Raw genomic sequence first — 26,440 nt, forward strand, 5'->3', positions numbered from 1 at the left:
CTGCTCTTTTGTGTTCCTAGTTACTTTTAAATGAACTTGTTCCACAATTCAATCAGTAACAGCACACATGATAGAATAAATTGGCAGAAAAAAAAAACTGCTGGTTTATAGAAGGGGATGGAGAGATGGCTCAGTGGCTCTTTGCTGTACAAGGGTGAGGACCTCATTTAAATCCCTGGTACCCATGGCAGGCACCTCTGTAGCCCCAGTGTTACAGCGTAGAGACAGACGGATCCGAGAGGTTTGCTAGTTAGCCAGGCTAGCCTTAAAAGACAAATCTTATCTGAAAAATAAGGCAGGGTCAGAAAGATGGCTCAGCAGATAAAGGTATGTACCACTAATCCCCATGTGCCCAATTTCAATTCCCTGCTTGGTGGACCCACATGGTGGAGGTGAGAACTAACTCCTACAAGTTGTCCTACCCAGAGTCCAGTCTGTTGGTATTATGGGACTGCCCAACTACATGGTTTCACACTTCTTTCCACAATCTTGTAAGATGATCCTTACACAGAAGGACTTTATCGATTCTTTCTGGCATATCCAAATATCCAGCATCACTACAGCTGCACCTTGAGTCATTATTAGTAAAATAAGGGATCCTTGACTACAAACACTGTGACATCCAATCTGACAAGCTAAACTACTGAGTGACTAATGGGTTTACACGTATACAGCACACACATCAATGACAACGCCCAAGGTGGATAAAGAAGATGAAGTCACCATACCACTCAAACCAGTGTGTAGTCAGCACACAGACTGTTTCTTTCTGGACTAGTTCACTTACTATTTTTATCGACGACATTAAGAGTGGAAAGTGAAAACGTAGTCGGGGTGAGAGGCTATCGAATCTTACACCCCAGTCACATGGCCCAAGAAGCTGGTGTCACTATTGGTATGGTTACCACCATGAAGAGCCCCAGTATTTTACAAAACAGCACGTAAAACAAAGCTATAAACCCTTAGTTTGTATCCAAATGCTTCCTTTAGAGAGGAAGGGAGTTTGCTGGCTGGTCAGTCTAGCTGAATCTGTGAGCTACAGGCTCAGTGAGCTACTGTCTCAAAAGACAAGGTAAAGAATGATAAGGGGAGCGGGGCTGGAGAGATGGCTCAGAGGTTAAGAGCACTGGCTGCTCCTCCAGAGGTCCTGAGTTCAATTCCCAGCAACCACATGGTGGCTCACAACCATCTGTAATGAGATCTGGTGCCCTCTTCTGGCCTGCAGGGACACATGCAGGCAGAACACTGTATACATAATAAATAAATTTAAAAAAGAATAATAAGGGGAAATTCTCCTGTCAGTCCCTGCCTCCATATAATGTGGATGGGTGAGCGTACAGCTGCACATACTCATTTACCACATGGACTTTTTGTTTTTAATTAATAAACAATCTGAACCCAGCTGGCTGCCATTATAGGGTTATTTTCTACGGTACCTGCAACATCTCCTTTGGAGCTGTAAAATATGAAGTCTAAAGGGTAGCTTGTCAAAAATAAAGAAGAAAGAAGTCAACAAGAGAGGGGAAGGTGAGAAAGGGGGGAAGAGAATCAGGAGGCAGGCACCCCAAACTAGCCTCTGCCTCTGCGGCACTCGGACTCTGCAGCAGTCTCACGGCGGACGACGTGGGGAAGAACAGACATCCTACTCGGACGGCCCAGCGGTACCTACCAAGGCAAGTCCTTTAAACTACCGGACCCTCTTAGGCCGTTTCAAAGGAAATGTGAAATTTCTAGAATATGAGGCAAAACTAATCAATTTCCTTGTTTTTATACCTCCTTTATTCAAAACCAAATCCAACATAAATTTAACCTTGATTTTAAAAACATTATTATATAGTTCTCACCGACAAGAAATTCAGTTTCTTTAAAAGTCTACTCTCTGAAACTAGAAACATACTTTCCTATCTGCTAACACTACAGTTTATCCAACACAAATAAGGGACACTGTGTAGTGAGAGAAATTACTGAAATGTAGTATCTCCTGAAATTATAAACTTGTTACTAATTTTTTAAGATGTTTCAAAAATTTCCACTTTGCTGATGAAAATTTAAGTAAAAGTGAGACTTAAAAAGCAGCCAGAGGGCTCTACGGGAAAGGTGCTCCCTTCCCAAGTCTGATGACCTGAGTTCAATCCTCAAGACCCACACAGGAGGAGGAGGAGGGAATCAAGTTGTCCTCTGACCCTCAACTGTGTGTCATGGCTGGACAGACACACACACAGTGACACACACACACAGGCAGACACACACAGGCAGACACACATACACACACACACACACACACACACACACACACACACACACACACACACACACGGTAACTTTAGCTCACTTTTCGTTAGTCAGCTTTTGTCATGTTTTCAATTAAACGGTGATAGCAGCTATTTGTCAATTCATCACAAAGGAACAAGCCACGATGTCACAAAAACAAACAAAAACAGTGCTGGTTGTAGTGAGAATCCCAATGTCACCACCAATCAAACATGCAACCTTACAATACTGATTCTCTGCACTCCTACATCTGAGTATTGATAAGATGATGCCAAAGCTCCTTCCAGCTTCGATGTATACGCTGGAGAATCTTTGTTAAACTAAGGCTAGAAATATTTAAGGATAGAAGAAATAGGTTGTCGTTGCAGTGTTGGTGAGTATTGGTGTGTGTGTGTGTGCATGCGTGTGCCTGTCTGTAGGACGGGAGAATGAAGTTGTTTTCATGTTTTAAGTAAATTTACCTCGCTAAGGCTGGCACATTATACTTCATTTAATCTGGGTTATCTTAAAAATCAGTATGTGTAATCCTCTACATCAGTGATAGAGAGAAATCTATAATGTGACTTTATTAGTACTTAACAGTTATGTATAGGGTATTTAATGAGCAATACCAATGTTAAGTGCCACAATTAGTACAAGAGTGCACATTAAGAAAACAGGATAAGGGGTGGGGATTTAGCTCAGTGGTAAGTGCAAGGCCCTGGGTTCGGTCCTCAGCTCAAAAAAAAAAAAGAAAACAGGATAAAAGAACTACAAAGCAGCAGCTGTGGTTGTACAGCTGTCTGTGTATACTAAGAATTAGATATTTCGAAACTGCTCAATTCAAACCCAAGTTAAAGTACTGTAGTTTCTTAATCATTCACAAGGTTATAGCATTCTTTTTGTGTCTGCATACCGTGTGTGTGTGTGTGTGTGTGTGTGTGTGTGTGTGTGTGTGTGTGTGTGTGTGTGTATGTAGGGGTGCACATGCAAATGTGTGCATGTGTTTCAAAGCCAGAGGCTGATGTATTTTCCTCTATTGCTCTCTACTTTATTTTTTAAGACATGGATTCTTAATGAATGGAGTTTCCCAACTAGCTAGACTGGCCGGCCAGTGAACATTAGGGATCCACCTTCTTCTTATTCCATCTAGTACTAGGGTTACAGTCATGTGCCACCACACGTCATTGAAACACTAGCTAACAAAAGCCATGGATGCGAGGGTCCAAATTCAAGTCCCCATGCGTGTAGAGCAGGCACTCTACTGACTGAGCCGTCTCCCCAGCCTGTTAGCATTCTTCTTGTGTGCTGTCAAGACTGATAGATTCATTTTAGATAGCAAATTGTATATTGAGCTTTTTGTTACATTATTCAAGGACATGAATTTTGAATGAAATATATATTAAAATCATAAATTACACTGTGGTTGATCTAACTAGAAAGAAGTATCTTGTCAGAATTGCCTACGTTTATTTTGAATATTCCAGTCTATAAACCCAGAACACAATTCTACATTCTTTATCTTATGGCCAAGATTTGCTGTGCTAGGAAGAAAAGTGATGAAAACAACCAGGAAGGCCGTCGTCGGGTGCAGTTAAAGGAGGGTTTCATACTTACTCTCCACCACTCCCGGGATCGCTCTGTAGTGCTGGAACTGATAGAAGGACTTTTCCAGCATGTACTCGGGGTTAATTTCTTCTACTCGTAGTAAGTTCAAAACCATGTTATACGTCAGATGGAAAGCACTATTCAGAGGGTCAGCAGAGCCCTTCAAGAAAAAGCAGGACAATTTTGCACATTTCCAAAATAAATTTATACAAGACTTGTAATATGCTTAATAATTTATCCTACACTAACAAATACAGAAATATATAAGCTCTTTTTTTTTTTTTTGGTGCACCGAAGCAAAGTGATAAAATGTTTAATCTCTTTAAAAGTCAAGGGTGCCTAAAATCAGTAGGGGATATAGTGGTTCAAAAACTATATGCGAAATATGCTTAGCTCTCTCCTTCCAAGCACAAAGCAGGATCGTCGTTTTGGTTTCCCAGCAGGTAGGATCAATGAATGTGGCGGAAAATGACGTGTTACTTTCTGACCATGTGTTTAACTGCTGGTAGGAAAAGCTACATTCTCCTTCTGGCACACTGACGGTCCATGCTGATGCTCCATCTGGCTGGCTCTTTAAGGATGCTACGTGGAGTCTGTTCTAACAACCTGTGACGAACATGGAGCAGGTCAGAGACATGCACCTTAGGTTACTAAGGTTGAGATTAGTGGCTGCAGCATAACCGGGCATGTAGGACGAAATGTACTTATTTCAGAGTAGTATCTGGAGAAAAACAGTATACTGGAAACCTGTGACATAAGAGCTGCTGACATATTTCCCACGTTATAGGTCTTTCTCTATATTTTGGTAATTCTTTTACACCTCCAAATGTGGCTGTTAGCAAAGAAGAGACAGGGTATCTAGGCACTATTTTGTTGTACATTTTTACTGTAGAAAACTGTTAGCTTGCACCAAAGTTTTTTATCCCAAATATTGCCTCAACATCTAAGCTTACAGTTTGTAACAGTGGCTCTTGAGAAGTATCTTTTTCTTTATAAAATACTTTGCAAGTGCGAAAGCAGCTGTATAGCCATACGAAAGAAACATTATTATTATTATTATTATTTTTGGATTCTTTCCTCAGCTCATTAACCCAGTTCCATGCTTGGAGTGCTTTTTCTTTTCTTAGTAAGTGCTCTCTATTTCTAGTCCATGCCTAACTTAAAAGGCATGACTCTTTCCCCATCTCTCTTCTCTTCATGTAACATGAAGAGTGAGCATTTTTCTTTTAAACTCTTATAAAATAGTTGCAAGCTTTTAAAAAGATGAAATCCTGCCGGGCAGTGGTGGCGCACGCCTTTAATCCCAGCACTCGGGAGGCAGAGCCAGGCGGATCTCTGTGAGTTCGAGGCCAGCCTGGTCTCCAAAGCGAGTTCCAGGAAAGGCGCAAAGCTACACAGAGAAACCCTGTCTCGGAAAAACAAAACAAAACAAAAAGGTGAAATCCTTAGAAAATGCATCCTGAAACACAAGTGCTACTATTTCTGCCACACAGCTCTCAGTGGTGTGATAAACTCAAGAAATGCTGTTAGAGTACTTAACTACTGCGACTTCAGAATTTTAAATGTATGGAGACAAATTTGTGAAGAGTAGTAGTTTTACTCAAGTTTTGGATGAAGTGTTCCTAAATTAGAGAGAGAGAGAGAGAGAGAGAGAGAGAGAGAGAGAGAGAGAGCGAGAGAGAGACCTGCACTAGGGTACCAGTCATGAGGTTTCTAAAACTGATTCTATCTATTTACTTTAAAAAGAAGATCTCAAACAGGTAGAGTTAACAGGAACCTAGATTTATGGAAAAGAATGTAATTTAAGACAATTTCAGCTACTTTGAAATTCTACAGATAGATCCTGCCTTTAATTTTCTGGGGTTTTTTTCCTCTATATTTTCTATAAATCCGGACTCAAATAAACAGCAAATGTTTATTCTAGCTCATCTAAATTCTCAGTGCCTTGACACCTAAAATGCATTCCACATCCAATGAACCCAAGGCCCTTATAACTTCCCTAGCACATTGATAAATATAACCACTTCTTTTCTAATTTGGATAAAAAATATGGTGATACCAATTATTCTGACCAACCTGCCAGATCACATAGCAAGGACAGCAAGCTAAATTCTAATTTAGAAGTAATTTCTTCTGCTTTATTCCTTCTTTTAAATAACTACTGTAGATGCTGTTTTCGGTGTACTTTAGATTAATATTTTTGCTCATCACTGCTATCTTTCTTATTAAACAGTTCATCAAACCATGTTTGGGTTACTATCGTTACCATCCTAAATATCCTGGGTTCAATTTCTTTTGTGATGCTGCCAACTAAATATTCCTAAATATAATTCCATTTTGATTCATGACTTTGTTCAGCAATAAGATATGAGAAGTAAATTTCCTACATTCAGATACTTAAATCAATCACACACTTCACACCAAATGTTGTATTTTCTCCTCATGAAATAGATGAAAAATGACAGAGAAACAAGTTATTTTAAATGTATCCGTCTGGTATAGTTTGAAGCTTCAGTCTTGTATAATTTTCCTGGCTGTTTATAAACAGTCCTCCAGGGCTGGAGAGACAGCTCAGTGGTGAAGAGGAAGCTCAGTTCCCAGCACCCACACTGGATGGCTCTTACCCACCAAGAACTCCCTTTCCAGGAGATCCAGCCTCTTCTGGCCTCAGGTACTTGCAAAGAGGTAGTGCACACACAAGCATGCAAGCATACACACAAGCACATGCACACCTTTGAAGAAAATAGTCTCGTGAGTATCGATCATCGACACTGGAAACTCGATACCAAATGATCACAGAGTGACTAATGTCTGCAGTCCCAGCACCCACAAGGCTAAGTTAGGAGGACTACAATTCAACACCATGAGACCTTGTTTCAGAAAAAGAACTACCAGTTGGATGCAGTATGATCAAGACACATTTTATAATGTATAAATTAATCAAAGAATAAAAACCACTTTTAAAAAGGGCTGCTACCATCTACCATATTGTTGCTTGCTCTGCATGACTATAAATACATATAGATGAACTTTGACATCACTCACATGAAAATGCAGAATATATATACACTTTTATCTATTTTTGCTATAGTATACCCTATTTCAAATTCTTCAAATAGTTCCTAAGTGTTAAAAGGTAAACAGCATATTTCATAGACACAGACACAAATCAATCAAAACATGCTAAAGCTTCAGTTAAAGAAGCTAATGAGCTCTAGGCGGTGGTGGTACACATCTTTAATTCCCCCCCAAAAGGAGCTAATGAGCTGGCAGTTAATACTGTGTTTTTAATTGATGTTACATTTTCTATTTCCTAAGGGCTTTCATAGCATCTAACTAAGTGAAGAAGGAAAGCAACCAGAGCCAACTTCCTTAAGGAGATCTTTAAAGCCCAGCTGTGGTGCACACACCTGTAATCTAGTACTTAGACAAGAGGATCAGGAAGAGTTTAAAGCCAGCTTAAGAGCTACATAGCAAGTCTGAGGGTGACCTAGACTTCATGAGACCTTGCCTAAAACAAAACAAATGAAAATCCCAGACTAACCAAAACTCACAATGAATGTCAGCTAGATGGCTCAGCTGGCAAAGGTGTTTGCCGCCACGCCTGAACACTAATTTCAATCCCTAGAATCCACATGTGAAGAAACTGCCTCCTGCAGGCTATCCTCTGACCTCCCCAAGTGAGCTATGGCACACTGCCCTCCCACACATAAGATGAATGGTTATAAAAAAAAAAAAAAAAAAAAAAAGAAAATTAAGGTACAAGGAAAGGCTATTTTGCAATACAGTTGAAAAACTTAGGTTTATGATTAGGATATTTGTAATTAAAGAGGCTGAGCCAAAGGCAAAGTACTGAGTTAATGTTTTGGGCTTTTTACTCTCACAAAGGTAAAGAAGCAGACAACCTGAAGTACTGGTATCAGGTACCCTACCTCCTGTTCTCATGGTTAGAGCACTTGCCCAACAGAGGAGGCAGGTACAGGGCTTCCTAAATCCGCCCTTTCTGGCCATCTTCACACCCATTATTTCCACTGCCTTAGTTGCTAACTGCTCTGCCGATCAGATGGAACAATATGAACGGTAAAGTTCTTCCTCCTTCCTAAGCCCAGAGAGTCGCAGAGTATCAACTCATCTAGACAAAGTCTAGCCTAGAATCCTGGAGAAAAGAACAGAGTCTTACCTTAAGTAGTTGCTTCCCAACTGTTGGGCTCATCTTTTCATCTACCATAAGAATTACAATTCCTCGGTCATCCATTCCCCTCCTTCCAGCACGGCCAGACATCTGGATGTACTCACCAGAGGAAATCTGAATATGAGAACATTTTCAAGTTTAGGAGAAAATCTGGTTAAAAAAAATATATTCTGATATTTTCTCTTATTGTAGAATTCACAAACAATTTTCTCATTTCACGAAACCATTTAAAAAACTGAACTTTTGGTTAAGTTAAGGCACAACAATAAAAAGCACGTGAGAATCTCAGGAAACCTAAATTTTAGTTCTAAAATGACAACATATTCACTAAACCAACAACTGCCAATTTTTGAAAGCCCTCCCAGGAAATACTGGCTAACACACTGACATAAAAAATACCTTTCAGCTAGATATTATGAAAACAACAACAACAACAAAAAACCCCAAAACCTAAGAACACTAACTACAAAGCAAACTCAACAACTATTAACTTCTTACTTGACCATAATAACTTCTTAATCTTCAAAATTAAATTAACATGAAATTGCCCCCCCCCCCCCCCCCGGAAGGGGGTATAGTTCTTGGTGAGTGTCTCTGGGGGCTAGTAGATTCATCTGTCAGTAAGGCCAATCTACTGGGGATCGATCAGGCTTTCTGACCTTATAAAGGTGAAGACACTTGTTAGAATCCCTAGCCACTTCCCTAGCTCACGACCAAGCATGCACTGTCCAGTAGCCAGGCAAGATGCCTAGTCATCCTAGGGCCTTACGTCCTACGTAATCTATACACATGCGTGGTGTAGCTATGTAAGCCCATATGCACATGGGGGGAATGAGACAGACAGACAGACAAGGACGACGACCTATAAAAGCAGGTTCCACCTATTCCTTCTCTCTCTTCCTGCACGGTCATTCTACACACACCCTTTCTATTCCCTTCCCTTAGTATAGTGGGTTTTCTTGTGCCTCGTGGCTTCTCTCAGACGATAAACAGTGCCTCTTAATAAATAACGAAACTGACAACCCAAACTACTGGTATCCTGTTTGTCCAATGGAGGCAGGTATAGAAGCAGCTTACATGTGGCAGCACTGACCCACCTGAACACCAGCCGTGGTTTCTACATGTGTTTGAGTGCTTTACTCCTATAGAGACAGTCCAAATCTACAATGTTTTTTCCTAAACTTATGACTAAAGAAGAATTAAGAACCACTGTTTTAAGAAGACATACTACTGATAGCCTAGGAACAAAGAGGGTTTCAGAAGAACGAACAAAAGGCCTACTGAAAAGATCAGATGTGTCAAAGGGCAGCCCAATAAAATCTGAGCAGAATCAAAAGGCATCATTACATTGCAGTATATCACTATCATTAAATTGTATAATCTTGACCTTGAATCATACAGATTGCTTTAATTTATCTACTTAACACTTGATCCAGGATCCATGACACAAAATCATTTCCCTTTTGCATAGCACCCAACACATTAAGAAAATTCTTTTCATGTGCAGGTGCTGGGGGTTGCTAGAATGAGTGCTTGTTTGATATGTACCAGGCCTTGAAAAAAAATAAAGCTTTGTGCATGTACTAGGTCAGTAAGCATGATTACTAAGTTCGTAGAGCAAGCACGCATGGCTACAGAACCACATGAAGATTATATAAAGGTCTACATGCAGAACTACCCACCGGCTTAGAGAGTACTGCAATGCAAACAGGCTCCTAACTCAAGGGCTTCAATCTCTGTTGTTCGCACATAATGGATTTTAGTGGTTCCCCCAGGGAGGGTGTGGAAGGATGAGACTAGTTAACTGTCTTAATGTACAAGATTTCAGGTCTTCTAGAACAGCGCTGAGGACCATAGCAACACACACTGCTGAAGAAATGCTCTAAAGCAGTGGTTCTCAACCTTCCTAAAACGGCAGCCCTTTAATACATTTCCTCATGTTGTGGGGAACCCCCAAACATACAATTATCTCCACTGCTACTTCATAACTGCAATTTTATTACTGTTATGATTCATAATGTAAATATCTGTGTTTTCCTAGAGTCTTAGGTGACTGCTGTGAAAGGGTCATTCAACCCTCCCAAAGGGGCTGCAATCCACAGGTTGAGAACCACTGATTTAGAATGCAGCACTCGAAAAAACGCTATTATTCCTCCAAAGATTTCATAAATTTGTAAGTATGGATGACAGTATTTGGAAATGACAGTGGAGAATTCAATCTGGTTTGGGGTTCAAGTTTGGAAGTATGAGACAACGCTACTGTGTGTGTGTGTGTGTGTCTGTCTGTCCGTCCGTCCGTCTTACTATGTTACATATACTGGCTTAATGATATTGTTAATTCTTGGAAGGATTGCTAATGTATTTTGCAGTTACTACTGACATTTAAAGAAGTTTTACAAATAAAGGTAATTAGCTAATGAGAAAAAAACAATGCTTTGCCCTTAAAGTTCTCTCATCATTACTTTTCAGGACTTTGGTAATTATTATGAGAAACTACTACTCTAAGCTGAAAAATGACTAATTTCAAGAGAAAAATTGAGGTAAAGAGCTATCTAAGTTTTTCCAATGGCAGACAGTGAACCTCTGGAACAGACGGAACCCTCAAACTATGCATCTTACTTCCATCACTTCTTTTTCACACCCAACAATGCTTCGTTGCCTGCCTGACACATACCCCACCACTGGTGCTTATTTTAAGGACTGTCTTCTCCTGTAAGACTTCTCCACTGACGTCTGTTTTTTTAAATGAAAAAAAGAAAAAGGTTAATTTACATTTTAGTTACTTGTATGGGCACTTTTCCTGCATGCACGTCTGTGCACCATCTGTATACAATACAGTGCCCACAGAAGTCAGAAGACGGTGTCAGATTATCTGGAACTGGAGTCAGAGACAGCTGTTAGCCACCATGTGGGTGCTGGGAACTGAACCTGGGTCCTTTCGAAGAGCAGGCAGTGCTCCTAACTGCTGAACCATCTCTCCAGCCAGCCGTCTTCTGTTCTTACGATGTACCTTTCCTATACATACTTCTTAGAACAGACAGACATCAAGCTGGAATTATTTTTTTTGTTTGAGGTAGGGTCTCCCTATGTATCCCTGCATGGCCTAGAACTCACTAGTCCAGACTAGGATAGTTTCAAAGCTGTCCTTACATCCCAATGCTGGGCCTACAGGTGTGGGCCACCCTACACAGCTCCAGTTATGGTTTTCCTCTCAGACCCCAGTGCTATCTATCTGTTAGCACTCTACCTCTCTATCTTAGGCTTGGTAACCACTTGCTGAATGGGATACTTGCCGAGAGATTCATTTTACATTTTAGCCCAATTCACTGTTTCAGCCACACTCCCACCTTTCCTTCCTTCGTGGGAAGGAGACCTGTATAAACCGTTTTGATCCTCTACTCGAGAAGACGAAGGGGAAGCCACTGCAGTGGGAGCGCTTCACACAGCCCCAGAGTCACCGGCACCCCATCTCTAAAGCCAGTCATCTACAGGAGTCTGACTGAGGGGCTGGGCACAAATTAAAAGGACCTACGGTTCAATGCTGATGGAACGTGTTTCTTACCATGCTTGGGAACAGAAGTACTTCAGATCTTAAGATATCTCCACAGACCCAACAGAGCATCTCTTATCTGAAACTCTGAAATCTGATATGTCTCAAATTCCAATACTTTTTGGAGACATTACATCAGTGTTCAAGTTTTAGGTTTTGAAGTAGTTTAGATTTTCAGATTAGGGAAACTCCACTTACATTTGAAGCTCTTATACATTTGGAAATAAAAATCTCAACGATATGAGCCAAAGTCATGTGAGATAAAATAAAGATTCATTATTATTTTTAAATACAATTAGTTACTTACCCATCTAAAATCCTTCCCATCAAATTTACGGGCATTTGTAAATAAAACAGTTCTAGCTGGCATATTAATTCCCATAGCAAAAGTCTCTGTGGCAAATAAGGCCTAAATAAAGAAGGAATTTATATAATTAGTTAATGGATTTTAAGGTAAAATTTTTCATAATTTTCAAGATCAAATAAAGCTAGTATTAATTTTTAAATTTAGTTCTTTAATGAAGCCAAAAATAAGTGACAAGATGAATTCTAGACCTATTAAATCATAGATATCACATAACATTACCTAATAGCCATAACTACTGAATAGATATTGCAATATTACATAATAAAATAGACATATCTATTAAATAACACTTAATTTCCTTTACACTTGTCAAACTTATTAATTCAGGGAAATGAGTCTTCCTTACAGCCCAGTGCAGTCTAATGGAGAGGACACAACTGGACCAGTGGACAAAGATGAGACAGTTGAGCATCTTTCTAAGCACAGCCAACTCTCCTGGCTTTCTCGCTGGTCATACCCTAGTTCTGAAGATCACTTCAATTAAGTTTCAATTAAGTACAGACTCACGACTACTGAATTCTAAGCCTTTATGAACAAAAACAGTTGATTTAGGCAAAGTTATAAGTCAATAAAGTCAATTAAATATTCATCAGCAGGAAAGATAATACTTCATCAACTCAAAGGAATACTAGTCATTAAAAAATGAACCATACATATGCCAAAACAACATTGGTGATATAATAACCTTTTGTTTGCAAAAAAGTCGTATGTTTGAATGTATGCTAGTGAACATTTCTGGGAAATAGGGAGCAGGATGAACTTTCTCCTTTTATTTTATTTAAAACTATTTTACTTGAATTCAACAGCCTGTAATTATCACTAATCGTTAAGCTTAGCAAAATTTATAATCTATAGAAGAACATCAACAAGGACTTACTACAGTACTAACACTTCATTAAAATACTTAAGTATTTCTTTTAAATATTCTTCATGAGGCTGAGGACTCTCAGGTAAAACACATGGAAGTGGTTATACACTAAAGTTGTTTCCCATTTCTAATATCCCATTTCTGGGTATAGGCAGTAAGGCTTTTTGATTGTTTGTTTGTTTGTTTTTTAGAGACAGGGTTTCTTTGTGTAGCCCTGGCTGTCCTGAAATTCACTTTGTAGACCAGGCTGGCCTCGAACTCACAGAAATCAACCTGTCTCTGCCTCCTGAGTGCTGAGATTAAAGGTGTGTGTCACCATCACCCAGTCCCGTCAGTCAAGTTTTTTAAAAAAGATCAAACTAGACTCCCACTGAGTTCAATCGACTATCCTAAAACATCCCTTTCCTGAGTATAACAAATAAATTGTATCTAACTACCCCTTTAATCAATCAATGATGGAGTCAACCTCAAGTGTCACAGTCAACCTCAAGTCTAACAAATAGCACATTCTGCACAACTGTACTGCAGCCAGGTGGTGTCACTACCTAAGATAATAAGTAACTTTTTCTACCTACACTCCCAAGTTTATAGCACTGGTAGGGCACCATATGTAAAGTGAAAGTTCATCACCTAAAGTAATGCACTTCCCTAAGGCGTTCTATACAAACAAATTTTTTAGAAAGCAGACAAATAAAACAAAGCTATCAAGATAGGATGGTTCATACCCATAATCCCAGCATACAATAGGCAAAGCAGGATTGCTGCTGGAGGACAACCTGGGCTACAGAGTAAGACACTGTGTCAGAAAAAAGACAAGAGGAAAAAGACAAGACAGGACAAGATCCCAAAAATCTGCCAATAGGGACTGGGTGGTGGAGTGCTGTAAAATCAAATATCAACAACAAACCTGCCGATAAACAATGGTCACTAGTTTGGTCAACTTACATTGTTCATACAATACAATTTTGAGACATAAAAAATAAAACAATACCTTTATCAATCCTTCAGAAAAGAGAATTTCTATAGTTTCCTTCAAAATAGGAAGTAAACCACCATGATGAATACCAATCCCCCGTTTCAAAAGAGGAAGTACGTGTTCAACCTGTAATTTTGGAATAATGTAACGTTATAAGGTAAAGGGAATTTAAAACGTTAAACTTGGGAAAATGGGTAACTAAAGAAGAAAACATTGGTATTTAGGATTTAAGGAAACTTTACGATTTCCCAGAAGAAAAGCAAAAAAACTGAACCTATATTCTCACATATTCAACTTGAAATACAACTGTGGCCTAGCTTTACCATGAGAGCCATGATAAAGACAGACATACAAGGATTCTGCTCCTCAAAGCTGTAAACTTAGGAAGTTGTAAACCGCAACTTCATCTCCCACACAAGTCTAAGCTGTGTCACAGAGTCTGTCTGTAAACTGACATGGAGGGTCACACTTTACAGTCCCAGCTATTCCAGAGGCTGAGGCAGGAATGTCACTGAGTGCAGCAAACCCTTATCTCTTAAAAAACCAAATTAATAAACACAGAAGATCTTGGCAGTTCAAACTCTAACCATGAAACATTAAACTATAAAACGTATTCCCTTTAAAATCAAAAGACTAACTGAAGAGCACATCCTCATGTGCCAAACCCCACATTTTAACTGTTTTAGGATAAAATGCAACAAGCCACGGAGCAGCCATTCAATACCGCCATCCACCTGGAGGGAAAGGATTTTAAATTTTCTAAGTTAAAACACCATTTTAAATGCCAAGAAACATACCCCCATAATTGTAGGCTAACCTAAATCCTTTACAAACCAACATCACCTTCAAGTTGCCTCACTCTAACTTTCCTGCACTATCTAGTTAACAGAGTAGTTTTGTACTTTGGATGCACAGTAAAATCATATGGGAAGTTTTTTTTAAAGATTCTACCAACTAGGATTCAAACTAGACTGATTAAGTCAAAATCCCTGGGAGTGGCACCTAAGTATCAGCATATTTTAGATGCCCAGTCAATCCCAACAGTCAAAGGAAAAGTATGAATTAGATTAAAGAAAAGTAGATGTTCATTTCTTTTCTTTCTTTTTTTCTTTTCTTTTTTTCAGACAGGGTTTCTTTGTGTAACAGTCCTAGCTGTCGTGGAACTCGCTTTGTAGACCAGGCTGGCCTTGAACTCACAGAGATCCACTTGCCTTTGCCTCCTGAGTGCTGGGATTAAAGGTGTGTACCACCACCCAGCTGATGTTTATTTCTTAAAGGATATATAATTTTCATTAGGTATACTCTTTTGTTCAGTATTCTTATAAATTCTTATGAACTGAGAAATTTAATGACTTAAAAATCAACAATAGGGGTTGGGGATTTAGCTCAGTGGTAGAGCGCTTGCCTAGCAAGCACAAGGCCCTGGGTTTGGTCTTCAGCTCCAGAAAAACAAAAAAACAAAAACAAAAAACAAAAAAATCAACAATAAATTCTTGCTATACAGGAATATAATTTCTAGATTATGCTATGTATTCTCTTAAGAGAAAAATTCTTTCACACAGAAAATCTTGCTTGGCAGTTTTTCAGCAATTTGAAACATATATGAAGGTATTTGAGTGCACAGACCAACTGTGCAATAAATTAATCACTATGAGTTAATATCTGCTAAAATCCATACTTATTGGTACTAACTCACCTGAGGGAGCTTTTTATCTTCATCAGACAAGCAGTCAATTGCATTATTGAATACTTCTTCAACCATCTTCTTTTCTTCATCTATGAGAGAAAATTGAAGGGCACATAAATGAATAACCCCTGGGCTGGCAGTCTTGGCTAGGATATGCTACTATCCAGTTGTATAACTTTAAGTAAGGTACATTTACAGTGAATATGAATATATATATATATATATGTATGTATACACATACACACATTTGTTAAATGTCTTATTTGAGAAATTCAGCATGCTTGAGGAAAAGAGTGGGTCTAGACTGCTGTAAGAATGAAGGACAGTGCTTTCGATAAGTTATTCTAACCAAGAGACCTACTCTTAACGAATCAGAGACAGATGCAGAATAACTGGGTTTATAATAATGAAGTACAAGAAGGTATGACTGTAATGGTTCTTAGTAATGTGCTCTGGCTTTAATATAGAGCTACGTAGTTCTAGCTTCCAATGAACTAGGAGAAGGCCAAGGATTCAGCTGCAGTGGTACAGTGCTTGCCCAGCATGTGATAGGCCCAAGGAGAGACAGAGGAGGAAGAATCTGAGAACACTTTATAAAGCTTTACAAAGGTTCTGAGTACATACTATTATGATTATAAGCAAATTGCATATGCTAGCGTTATACAGCAGACGTATGACCAGAAATTTGTCTTAAACTAATTTAGATGCAACATTAAAACCATGTGGAAATTATGTAATACCTGTGTTGAAATCTAATTTAGTCATTTGAAGAGCATATGCTTCACAATCTTTCTTACTAAAACTGAAGATAATTACAGGTTGAAAATTTCTTTCCATAATCATCTTCACAATCTTGAACACATTTGATGGACCTGCAAAGGGTAAATAAACCACACCCCAAATTAACTCAAAATTGACAATAGACTTAAATGTAACTATAAAATAATAATAATAAAAAAACCCTACAATAAAAAATAAGAAAGATCTTCATGATCAGCCAAGCATGGTGATGCACACCTTTTACCCCAGCACTCAGGAGCAAAGGCAGGTGGATCTCTGTGAGTATGAGGCCAGCCTGCTCTACATAATGAGTTCAGGACAGTCAGTGCTATGCAGAGAAACCCTGTCTTGAAAAACCAAAACAAGAATAAAGAAAAGATCTTCACAATCTTAATTAGACAGAGAATTCTTGTCTATGACATTAAGAGGAGAAGCAATTATGACAAAAAGGTGAAACTAGATTTCACCAACATGAAAAACTCTGTGCTTTAATAGATAAGAGCAGTAAGTGAACAACCAATCCAAGTCTACTATAATATGGAAAAAAAAAACCAAACTCAAGTTACTTGATATAGGTCTTCCCAGAATATACGAACTTTTATAATTCAACAGAGACAATCTAATTCAAAGTCAGACAATGGGGGTGCTGAAGAAATGGCTCAGCAGCTAAGAGCCTCAATCATGAGGACCAGAGTTCGAATTTCAGCACTCATGACAACTGGCTCACGAACACCTCTAAGTCCAGCTCCAAGGGACCCAATGCCCTTTTCTGGCCTCCAAAGGCACACACAGATATACACATGAATAAGATAAATTTAAAAACCAAAGTTTTTTTTGTTTTGTTTTGTTTTTGTTTTTTATGAACGTTGTGGCACATAGCCTTTAATCCCAGCACTTGGGAGGCAGAGGCAGGCAGATTTAGTTTGAGGCCAGCCTGGTCTACAGAGTGAGAGTTCCAGGACAGCCAGGACTACACAGAGAGACCCTGTCTTGAAAAACTAAAAGAAAAAACAAAACAAAACAAAACCCACACAAATCAAAACCAAACGAAACAAACAACAAAAACCTTTTAAATAGACAAAGGATTACAACAGCTATTTTATTTATCACATCCTGTGAGGTGCCAAAAGTACCCAGTAAGAAGTTCAACCTCAGTGACCACAGGAGATATGAAGAGTGCACTAGAATACCACTTCACTTTTACTAGGAAGATTATAATCAAATAGACACATAAGTATCCTAGACGCACAAGAAAATGATACTCAGATACACTCCTCAGAGGAATAGCATGAAAAATGGCAAATGGTGTGGCTACTTTGGGAAATAAATTGGCAGTAATCAAAAGGTTAAACTTCCCATATGATTCCTAAATTCTAGATACCTACCCAGGAAAAAAGAAAATGCATAATTCCCACAAAAACTTGTAACAAAATGTTACAGCATATTATTCATAATCAACAAAATAATAGAAACAACTCCATATCCACTCAAATAATGTATATTCTCATGACAGAATATTTATTATTTGGTCATATAGACACATAATATAATTATGTGAATCTTATATCATTCAAAGGAGTCAGCTACAAAAGACTACATGATTCTATTTTCATGAGACATCCAGAAAAGGCAAATCCATGGAGACAGAAAAAAAAGACTAGTGATGACTTCAGTCTGTGGTATACTGAGAAAAGAAGATGAAGAATGTGTGCGGATGCACATGGTTCTGGGAGAGAGGAGCTAATGAAAATGCTTTAAAATCAGATAGTAGGACAGCTGTACAGTTCTATGAATATAATAGAAATTATGAAGATGCACATTTTCAAATAGTGAATTTCATGTTATGAAAACTGTATGAAAATTTAAAGCTGACTCTGGCAATGGTGTTATCATGTGAATATACCCAAACCCACTAATTAACCACTCTATGTGGGTAAACTGTACACTATATATATTTAAATTAATGCCATGTAAGAAAAACAGAGCGCCCTTTATTCATCCAAATTGTCATCAAAAAACGTCCGATGAAAGACAAACTAGAGTAATGTAGCTATTCAATTTGCAAGTACAACGCTTGGCTAACAACTGAGTTCCAAATTACCTTTTGTTCCTCCTTTCCGTCCCTTCTGGTCTCCTTTGGCCAAATCACCTGCGTCTCGAAGCACTTGCATCGCGGTATTAAAATTATCTTCTCTGAAGTCACCCTAGAATCATAGTTTTTTTTTCCATATATATAACACAGGCTACAGAGATGATGATTCAGTGGTTGACAGTATCTGTGCCCTTGCAGAGGGCCTGGGTAGAACCTGCATGGTGGCTCACAAATATTTAACCATAGCAAACATTTCTTAAAACACAAAGTTTCTCCAAAGAGCAAAAGTTTAATGCAACAATAATTATAACCAATGTCACTTAAGTGACCTGTGATAACAAAATGTGATAAAGGAGAGCTGAAATATGGGAAGACACAAATATCTGACATTTCCAGAGCCCTTGATTCTCTAGGCATTTCAAATACGGAGAAAGGAAGAAAGGTAAGTAAATTCGTGCATTAGAAAAAAGTCTCGAATAAAATTTGTTTTTAAACCAGCATCTCACTAAGCTGACCTCAAAATCCTGGGAGCAAGTAACCTTCCTATCTGAGCTTCCCAAAGGGCCAAGCTTGCAGGTGAGTACCACCACAGCATCAAACACAGTATCAGAAATAAAAATATTTTTAAATAATCATTTTTGAAGAGTGAAGTATTTGAGACCAAAAAAAAGTGTGTCTATGTGGAGGGAGTGGTTAATATTTTTCTCCAATTCAAAATTAAAGGGAAAGCAACACATAAAAGATGACATTATATAGACATATGCGTTATTCCCTTACATTTTCATCGACCACAAGGTGAAGGCCATCTCCCCCTGCTGGAAATATGTAGTGTTGCAATGGAGTAGGTCGGTAATCCGTATAAATTACATGACAGGGCTGCAAAAAGAAAAAATTAGAGAGAATTTTAGTTCTTCAAGGCAAAAATGTATATTTGATTTACTCAACAAAATTTAACACTTTCAAATAATTTTAAAAGCTAGGCAAGTGAAAAATGGGGGGAAAAATAGGCCCCCTAATTCATACTACCACCTTCTTAATTTACCGGTTCCCTAATCAAGACCAAACATATGATCTGGACTTCCACTACCCATTAGCTCATCTGAAGTATTGTAATTACAGATAACAAGGCCTAATACTGTGATACAATACAATACTGATGTATAAAAACCAAACAAAACTCTTGTAGCACAAAGGCTTTTTAAAACAGCAGATTGATCTAGCTCTATCAGGAAATTCACTGGGCTTCCATCTTACAGAAGCAACAGAGAAGAGGAATGTGACTGGATATAAACATAAGTTCGTGAGAGTAACAGTGTTCAGCAAAATAAAACCAATATACTCATCAACACCCAAAAACAAGTATTTGTTGCAAAGTCTTACACAAACATTAAAGTTGAACTAGAAAGTCAAAGTAGAAACAGTGAATACTAAGTGTGAACATACTTACATATCAACTACCAAATCAAACATGCAAGAGATAAGCAGGATTTTCTGGTCCAAGACCTCAGAAAAACTCTTTACAGTGTTCTTGTAGCTCACTGTCAGAGCAAACATACTGTCATCAGGATTAGCTTGGGAAATTAGACTCCAAAGACCAACTCTTAGAGCCTTAGCTATACTAGACTGGAGGTGGAACTCAGAAACAACAATTTCTAGTGAGCCTACTCATTTTGATAAGCTGCTTGACTTAAGAAGTAGATTCACACTAAACTGTCTTCTTTCTCTTTAAGAGCATCAGGAAAATGTATAAGAAGGGTATGGCAAGCCCAATCAGCAACATTTTAAAATAACAAAGACATAAAAAGTGTAGGAAAGTACCTGTTTATGTAGGTGGCAAATCCATTCAGCAAACTGTCGAGCATTTGGAATAGTAGCCGAAAGAAAGACATAATGGACATTATCTGGCAGCAAAATAATAGTTTCTTCCCATACTACACCACGCTCTGAGAAACACAAATGTAGTTTGGAATTCAGTGTTAGCTAAGTGATAGTATCTAAAATTATTTTTTCTTAGGCTTACTAACTGAACATGCAAACCACTTCAAACAAGCATATTTTTAGCCACAGACCATACCTGAAACCTACTTCAGTTCATGAATCGATAGAGTAGATACAACATGCAGTAACTTCATGCAGAATAAACTCTGAAAAAGCAGTTCCAGACTGTATCCTTCCCATAACAAACAAGATCCCCAGTACCAAGGCAGCTAATAGTATTTCTGCTATTGGTTAATGATGCCTAGGACATTAGAGCAACACATTCGAAAGATATGCTGTTACTATCCCATATGCCATGTTACCCAAATTACCCTCATGACCTCTGTAACATAAATCTATCTCTAAATTAATATTCATTACTTGTTTTATAATGAGATACTTTAAAAAGCATTTTAATACTTATTAATTACCTGAAAACACTTAGTTGGGCTTTTTATACAATTTCAAAGTTTTGAATACATAGTTCCAAAAAGTAATAGCTCTTTGTTCCATGTAATTTTTGTTTTCCTGTTTGCTCTGAATATTAATTTTAATAACCAACTTCTTTTAGCACTTACACATATTATATTTAACTTCTTTTAATCACAGTTAAATTTGCTTATCACATGATTCTTTGGAGTACTAAATGTTTTTAGTTTGTGTGTGGGTGTGTGCATGCCATGGCACTTGTTTGGATGTTAGAAGAGAACTTTTTAAGAGTCAGTTGACTCAGCTGGGCATGGTGATGCACGCCTTTAATCCCAGCACATTGGAAGAAGAGGCAGTGGATCTCAGTGAGTTCCAGGCCAGCCTGGTCTACAAAGCAAGTTCCAGGCCAGCCAGTGTCCTGGAACACAGAGAAACCCTGTCTTGAAAAAACAAAGAAAAAAGACACAGGTCCTGGGATTGAACTCAGGTTGCCAGTATTAGTGGCAAGAGCCTTAACCCACTAGCTGGCTCAGACCCATCATTTTTAAAGCAAATAGAAAATGTGTTTGAAAGTATCTGTATGAATTTGGCAAAGGTAAGTGTTGATGTTTTCTTACATTATATTATCATGATATATATATTATATATATATATATATATTCACACAAGCAGTTCAAAACCTGTGGGTCTCGACACCAGGGAGATACATATGAGATATTTAAATTGCGATTTCTAACAGTAGCAAAATTAGTTATGAAGTAGCAATGAAATAATTTGTGGTTGGGGGAGTCACCACAACACGAGGAACAATGTTAAAGGGTCTCAGCATTAGGAAGGTTGAGAACCGCGGATATAGACTAATTCAGTTCTTTAAAATAAAAAATCTTACTTTAGGTGTGTACATATTAAACATTAGCTTTTAAATGTCAAATTTTCTGGTATACCCCAAACTGCAACTACATTTATTTTTTTAACTGCAGTAGGGTAACAGCCTGAGGAAAAATATATTTATAGAAGTTTTGTTTTACTTATTTATTTCATACCTACCTTCTTTTTTTTGTTGTTTTTTTTTTTACAAATATGGAGTCACAGGTTTAGAAAACTAAATTAACTTAAAAATTACCAATATTATCTTTGTAAACCAGAAGCTCTATAAATTCTTTCACATTAAATAATTACTGAGAATTGGGCAGTGGTGGTGCATGCCTTTAATCCCAGAACTTGGGCAGCAGAGGCAGGTGAATCTTTGTGAGTTTGAGGCCAGCCTGGTCTACAAAGAGAGTTCCAGGACAGACAGAGCTACACAGAGAAACTGTCTCAAAAAACCAAAAAATAAAAAAAAAAATAGTTACTGAGCTTCTTATGTGAGGGAGGAAAGCAAGGTCTTGCTATGTAGCCTAGACTCACTGATCTCATTTCTTCCTACCTCTGCCTCCCGCATCCTCCTGTCTCAGCCTCCCAAGTGCTGGTATTATAGGCATGCACCATGTCTGGCTTAGTGAGAACTCTATAAAAGCAAACTACTTTTTAATTCCATTTGCTTTACTTGAATGTGTATAATTTTACCCGATGAACATTACTACTTAAGGAACTAAACTTTAATTAAGTCCTACTGGGAATATTTTACCATGTTGTCCACAATTTGAATATGTAGTAGTATACTAGAATTATAGGCACACAAAAACTGAAACTAAGCCCAACAATTCTTATTCAAAATTATTAATGGCATTTGTGAGGGAAATGCATAGCATATATCTCAACACTGCAAAGTATACCTGAATCTCTCATGTAATGAATTTCATCAAATATGACCCAAGCAACTTCTCGCATTACTTCAGAACCTCTATACAGCATACTTCTCAAAATCTAAAAGAGGGAAGACAGATTTAGCAGAACTTTAACATAACATCCAATAATTAGACAAATACTGTTTGTTACCAACAAGAAATTTTTGATAACTTTGTTATGTGGAAATATTAAATATTATAAAGCTAAATATCTTTGACTAGTCAATACATATAATCAGGTATCCACAAAGATACTATTATTATCATACCTACTCTTTTGTTTATTTGGAATATGAAGCCAACTTCCTCTCTACAACATCTTCTCAGGAGCCACACTTTAGGACATAAGAGGTACTTAACTTTTGTTCAAGACAATGGATCCCTAAAGTGTTTATGTTTCTGCCTCACAATGTGGATACACTGTAATAATCATTGTCTTTAGTTGCAAGAGTTAAAGAAAATCTTCAGGTGAAAGTTTTTAGAAAGGATAAACTTATACTGAACTCCAAAAAGAAAAGTGAGCTACCCCTTTTACATACTCTCCAAACTAGAAGCTAATTTATACTACTGTAAATGAAAATGAAATGATACTATGAAAGTATGTATCAAAGTCCTAATAAGGGAGCTGGTGAGATGGTTCAGTGGGATCCAAGTTCAGTCCCCCAAAATCAACACATAAAGGTGAAGGTAGAGAACTGACTCCCCGACGTTCTTCTCTGACCTTCCTTCACACATGCACTATGGCACATGTGCCCACACACACACCATGCACAGAAATACACATACACACAGTTTTTAACGTACTAACTACAGCAGGAGATATTCATGCCCAAATCATGTTATACTCAAAACTTAACAGTGATTAGAAAAAGTTAAGTATAATAGTGAGTATATATTTTTAAGCTGATTATTTACCTGCTTATTGTAATAAATACCCAGGCACAAAAGTAAAAAACAAAACAAAATATGAAACAAAGAGTCACTACGTGTATGAAACAATGTATTCAAATGCTTGAAACTCTATATAATATAAAGAAATCAACTAAATATTTCAAGTCATAGTAATAAGTATTAAAAATACTTTTAAAGGTATCTATGTTTTATCAGAAGTAATAAATATTAATTTAGAGATATGTTTAATGCTGCTAGGGCACTTTACAATTATTATGACCTTTTCAAACAATTCTATTGACAAATAATTATTACATTTTATCTGAAAAAAAGCAGGCTATAAACTATCCAGTGTTGGATTGAGGAAAGGTTAGATGAGGCACAACATAAATTACCTCTGTAGTCATAACAAGACAAGATGCTGTAGGATTAATAGTAACATCTCCAGTCATCAGACCAACATCTTGAAACTCTTCATACATTTCACGGTATTTCTGGTTACTGAGAGCCTTGATTGGGCTGGTAAATATTACACGCTGTTTTTCTCTTAAAGCCAATGCAATAGCATACCTAAAAACACAGAAACAGGTAAGACTTCAAGTTTGGAGAGCATTCATTCATAATCTATTTACTATAAATAAATTATTACACTATAATCATGATTTATCTGAAAGGAAGAAGTCTAACTGAGCAAGGACTTTTTTTTTTTTTTTTTTTGGTTTTTCGAGACAGGGTTTCTCTGTGTAGCTTTGCGCCTTTCCTGGAACTCGCTTTGGAGACCAGGCTGGCCTCGAACTCACAAAGATCTGCCTGGCTGTGCCTCCCGAGTGCTGGGATTAAAGGCGCGCGCCACCACCGCCCGGCTGAGCAAGGACTTTTTAACTCACAGTCACCTGGAGTTAAAACTATAATTGGCTTATCAGTGGATACCCTATTTCTTGCTAGAAAAGCCTTTGGTTCTACTGACAGGCATCCAAAAGTCCATTACTTCTCTCCATCCATTTATACATACACAGACTACAAATAATAAGAAACCCACAGAAGGGGGAGTGGATTTTTCTTCTACAGTTTCATGAGTGAGTTCATCGATATGTACTCTTTTTCTTAATGTAATATTTAACAAGTCATTTTTTTATTTATTGTAGGTTCTATTTATCAAGTTCTTTCCTAGGTATTAATGGAATTCAATACGATGGTATTGTTTGTTTGCTTTTAAAAGAAAGCTCAGTTTAGTATTTAACTACAGGCCATGAAATTAAGGTTTAAGAGGAAACACTGTGGCAGAGACTTTTTAAAGAAACAGTTCCTGCACAAAGTATGCTTATCATACCAGCCATCCTCTGAATTATAAAATTAAGAATTGTTCAAACATGATTAAATAGTAACAGTGAAAGACATATATGGAAAAGCAAATATAGAGATGTTACATTATCTAAAATACTGACTTTTTAACAACAATAATAACAAGGAATAGGAAACAGAAAAGTATAATCTGTACTTAGGGAAAAGTAGACATAAGGAATTGAATGTTTGGCTCCAAAGGTTGGATTTGGCAGAAGAACATCTCAAAAGCAGCTACAGAGACAGCAACTTTTAAAACTATGTCCCTCAAAACACAGGGAACTATGTTCTAAGAATTAAAAACAAACAAGACAATAATTCCACAAATAGGCATTCTCAATAGGAAAATGTAAACTATTAACAATATAAGCAAATGAAAACTGAGGTGGTTAGGGATGCAGCTCAATAGTAGAGCATGTGCCTAGCAAACACAACGTCCTGGGTTTGGTCCCAGAACACTGGAAACAAACAAACAAAAAATCTACAAGTTAAAAACCAGAAAAACAACAACAAAACAGTTGGAGAGAAGGCTCAGGGGTCAGGAGCACTGACTGCTATTACAGAGAGCCTGGGGTCAACTCCCAGCAACTACATGGTAGCTCACAACCCAGTTTCAGAGATCTGATACCCTCTTCCAACTTCCGTGGGCACAGGCAAAACACAAAATAAATAGAAAATAAAAGTAGAAGGAATAGCCAGGTGTGGTGGCGCATGCCTTTAATCACAGCATTCAGGAAGCAAAAGAAGGTGCATCCTCAACCAGGACAGTTGGAGGCTATCTGGTCTTCAGAGCAAGTTCCAGGACAGCTAGGGCTACACAGAGAAACTCTATCTTCAGAAAAAAACAGAAACAAACAAACAAACAAGAAATCAAAACAAACCACAAAAACCTAGGGAAAAAAAGAAACAAACCTGCTATGAAACAACCCTTGGGCCTTAATGGAAATTCCAAAATGACAAAGACACGAAACAAAAACAACAAAAAATCCTTTAATAGCTAAAACTGTCTGATCCTGGGACTATGACCAGCACCAAAAAATAAATAAATTGAACTTCCATCAAAAAGTTCAAAACCACCACTACAATATCTAAGATGAAACAGTCATTTGATAAAATTAATGGCAAATTCAACAATTCAAGAAACAAAAAACTAATAAAATCTGAAGACATTAGAAATTTAACAGAACACAGAGCATGAGCCGACACCTTGGTCTAGTTTAAGAAACAGACTCCTCAATGGGACTCGGGAACAGTTGAAAACAAACCCAACAAGGAATGCAAAACATGGGAGAATATAAAAAACAAAGTGTAGCATAGAGAAATTGTTAAGAAAGCTGGAGAGATGGCTCAATGGTTAAGAGCCCTTGATGTTCTTCCAGAGGATTCAAGTTCAATTCCCAGCCTCTCTGTGGTGATTTACAACCATCTATAATTCCAGTTCCAAAGGATCCATCATCTTCTTCTGCCATCTATAAGCAAGCATGTGCGTGCGTGCACATGCACACGCTCACGCACATGGCATACATATACAGAGAGATACACAAACACACATGTAAAATAAAACAAACTATTTAAAATCTATGATAAGGATAAAATCTTCAAAGCAGCCAAAGAGAAGCAATGCATTACATCCAGAAGAAAGTAA

At 37.8% G+C, this 26,440-nt stretch overlaps 1 protein-coding gene across 1 annotated transcript in view; it reads right to left on the reverse strand.

The window, feature by feature from the left end:
- Mtrex (Mtr4 exosome RNA helicase) overlaps positions 1 to 26,440 on the reverse strand; it is a 68,507-nt gene that overhangs the window by 30,066 nt on the left and 12,001 nt on the right. The window contains exons 6-16 of the mRNA XM_052743295.1: positions 23,850 to 24,024; positions 22,552 to 22,642; positions 20,189 to 20,313; positions 19,148 to 19,246; positions 18,380 to 18,482; positions 16,239 to 16,370; positions 15,508 to 15,587; positions 13,827 to 13,937; positions 11,908 to 12,009; positions 8,039 to 8,164; positions 3,868 to 4,018 (exon numbers count right to left, since the gene is read on the reverse strand). Coding sequence (XP_052599255.1) covers positions 3,868 to 4,018; positions 8,039 to 8,164; positions 11,908 to 12,009; positions 13,827 to 13,937; positions 15,508 to 15,587; positions 16,239 to 16,370; positions 18,380 to 18,482; positions 19,148 to 19,246; positions 20,189 to 20,313; positions 22,552 to 22,642; positions 23,850 to 24,024 — 1,295 coding nt within the window. The remainder of the gene's footprint in view (positions 1 to 3,867; positions 4,019 to 8,038; positions 8,165 to 11,907; positions 12,010 to 13,826; positions 13,938 to 15,507; positions 15,588 to 16,238; positions 16,371 to 18,379; positions 18,483 to 19,147; positions 19,247 to 20,188; positions 20,314 to 22,551; positions 22,643 to 23,849; positions 24,025 to 26,440) is intronic.

Source organism: Peromyscus californicus, unplaced genomic scaffold, assembly GCF_007827085.1.
Source record: "Peromyscus californicus insignis strain IS unplaced genomic scaffold, ASM782708v3 Scaffold_18__1_contigs__length_77618521, whole genome shotgun sequence".
Lineage (NCBI taxonomy): Eukaryota > Metazoa > Chordata > Mammalia > Rodentia > Cricetidae > Peromyscus > Peromyscus californicus.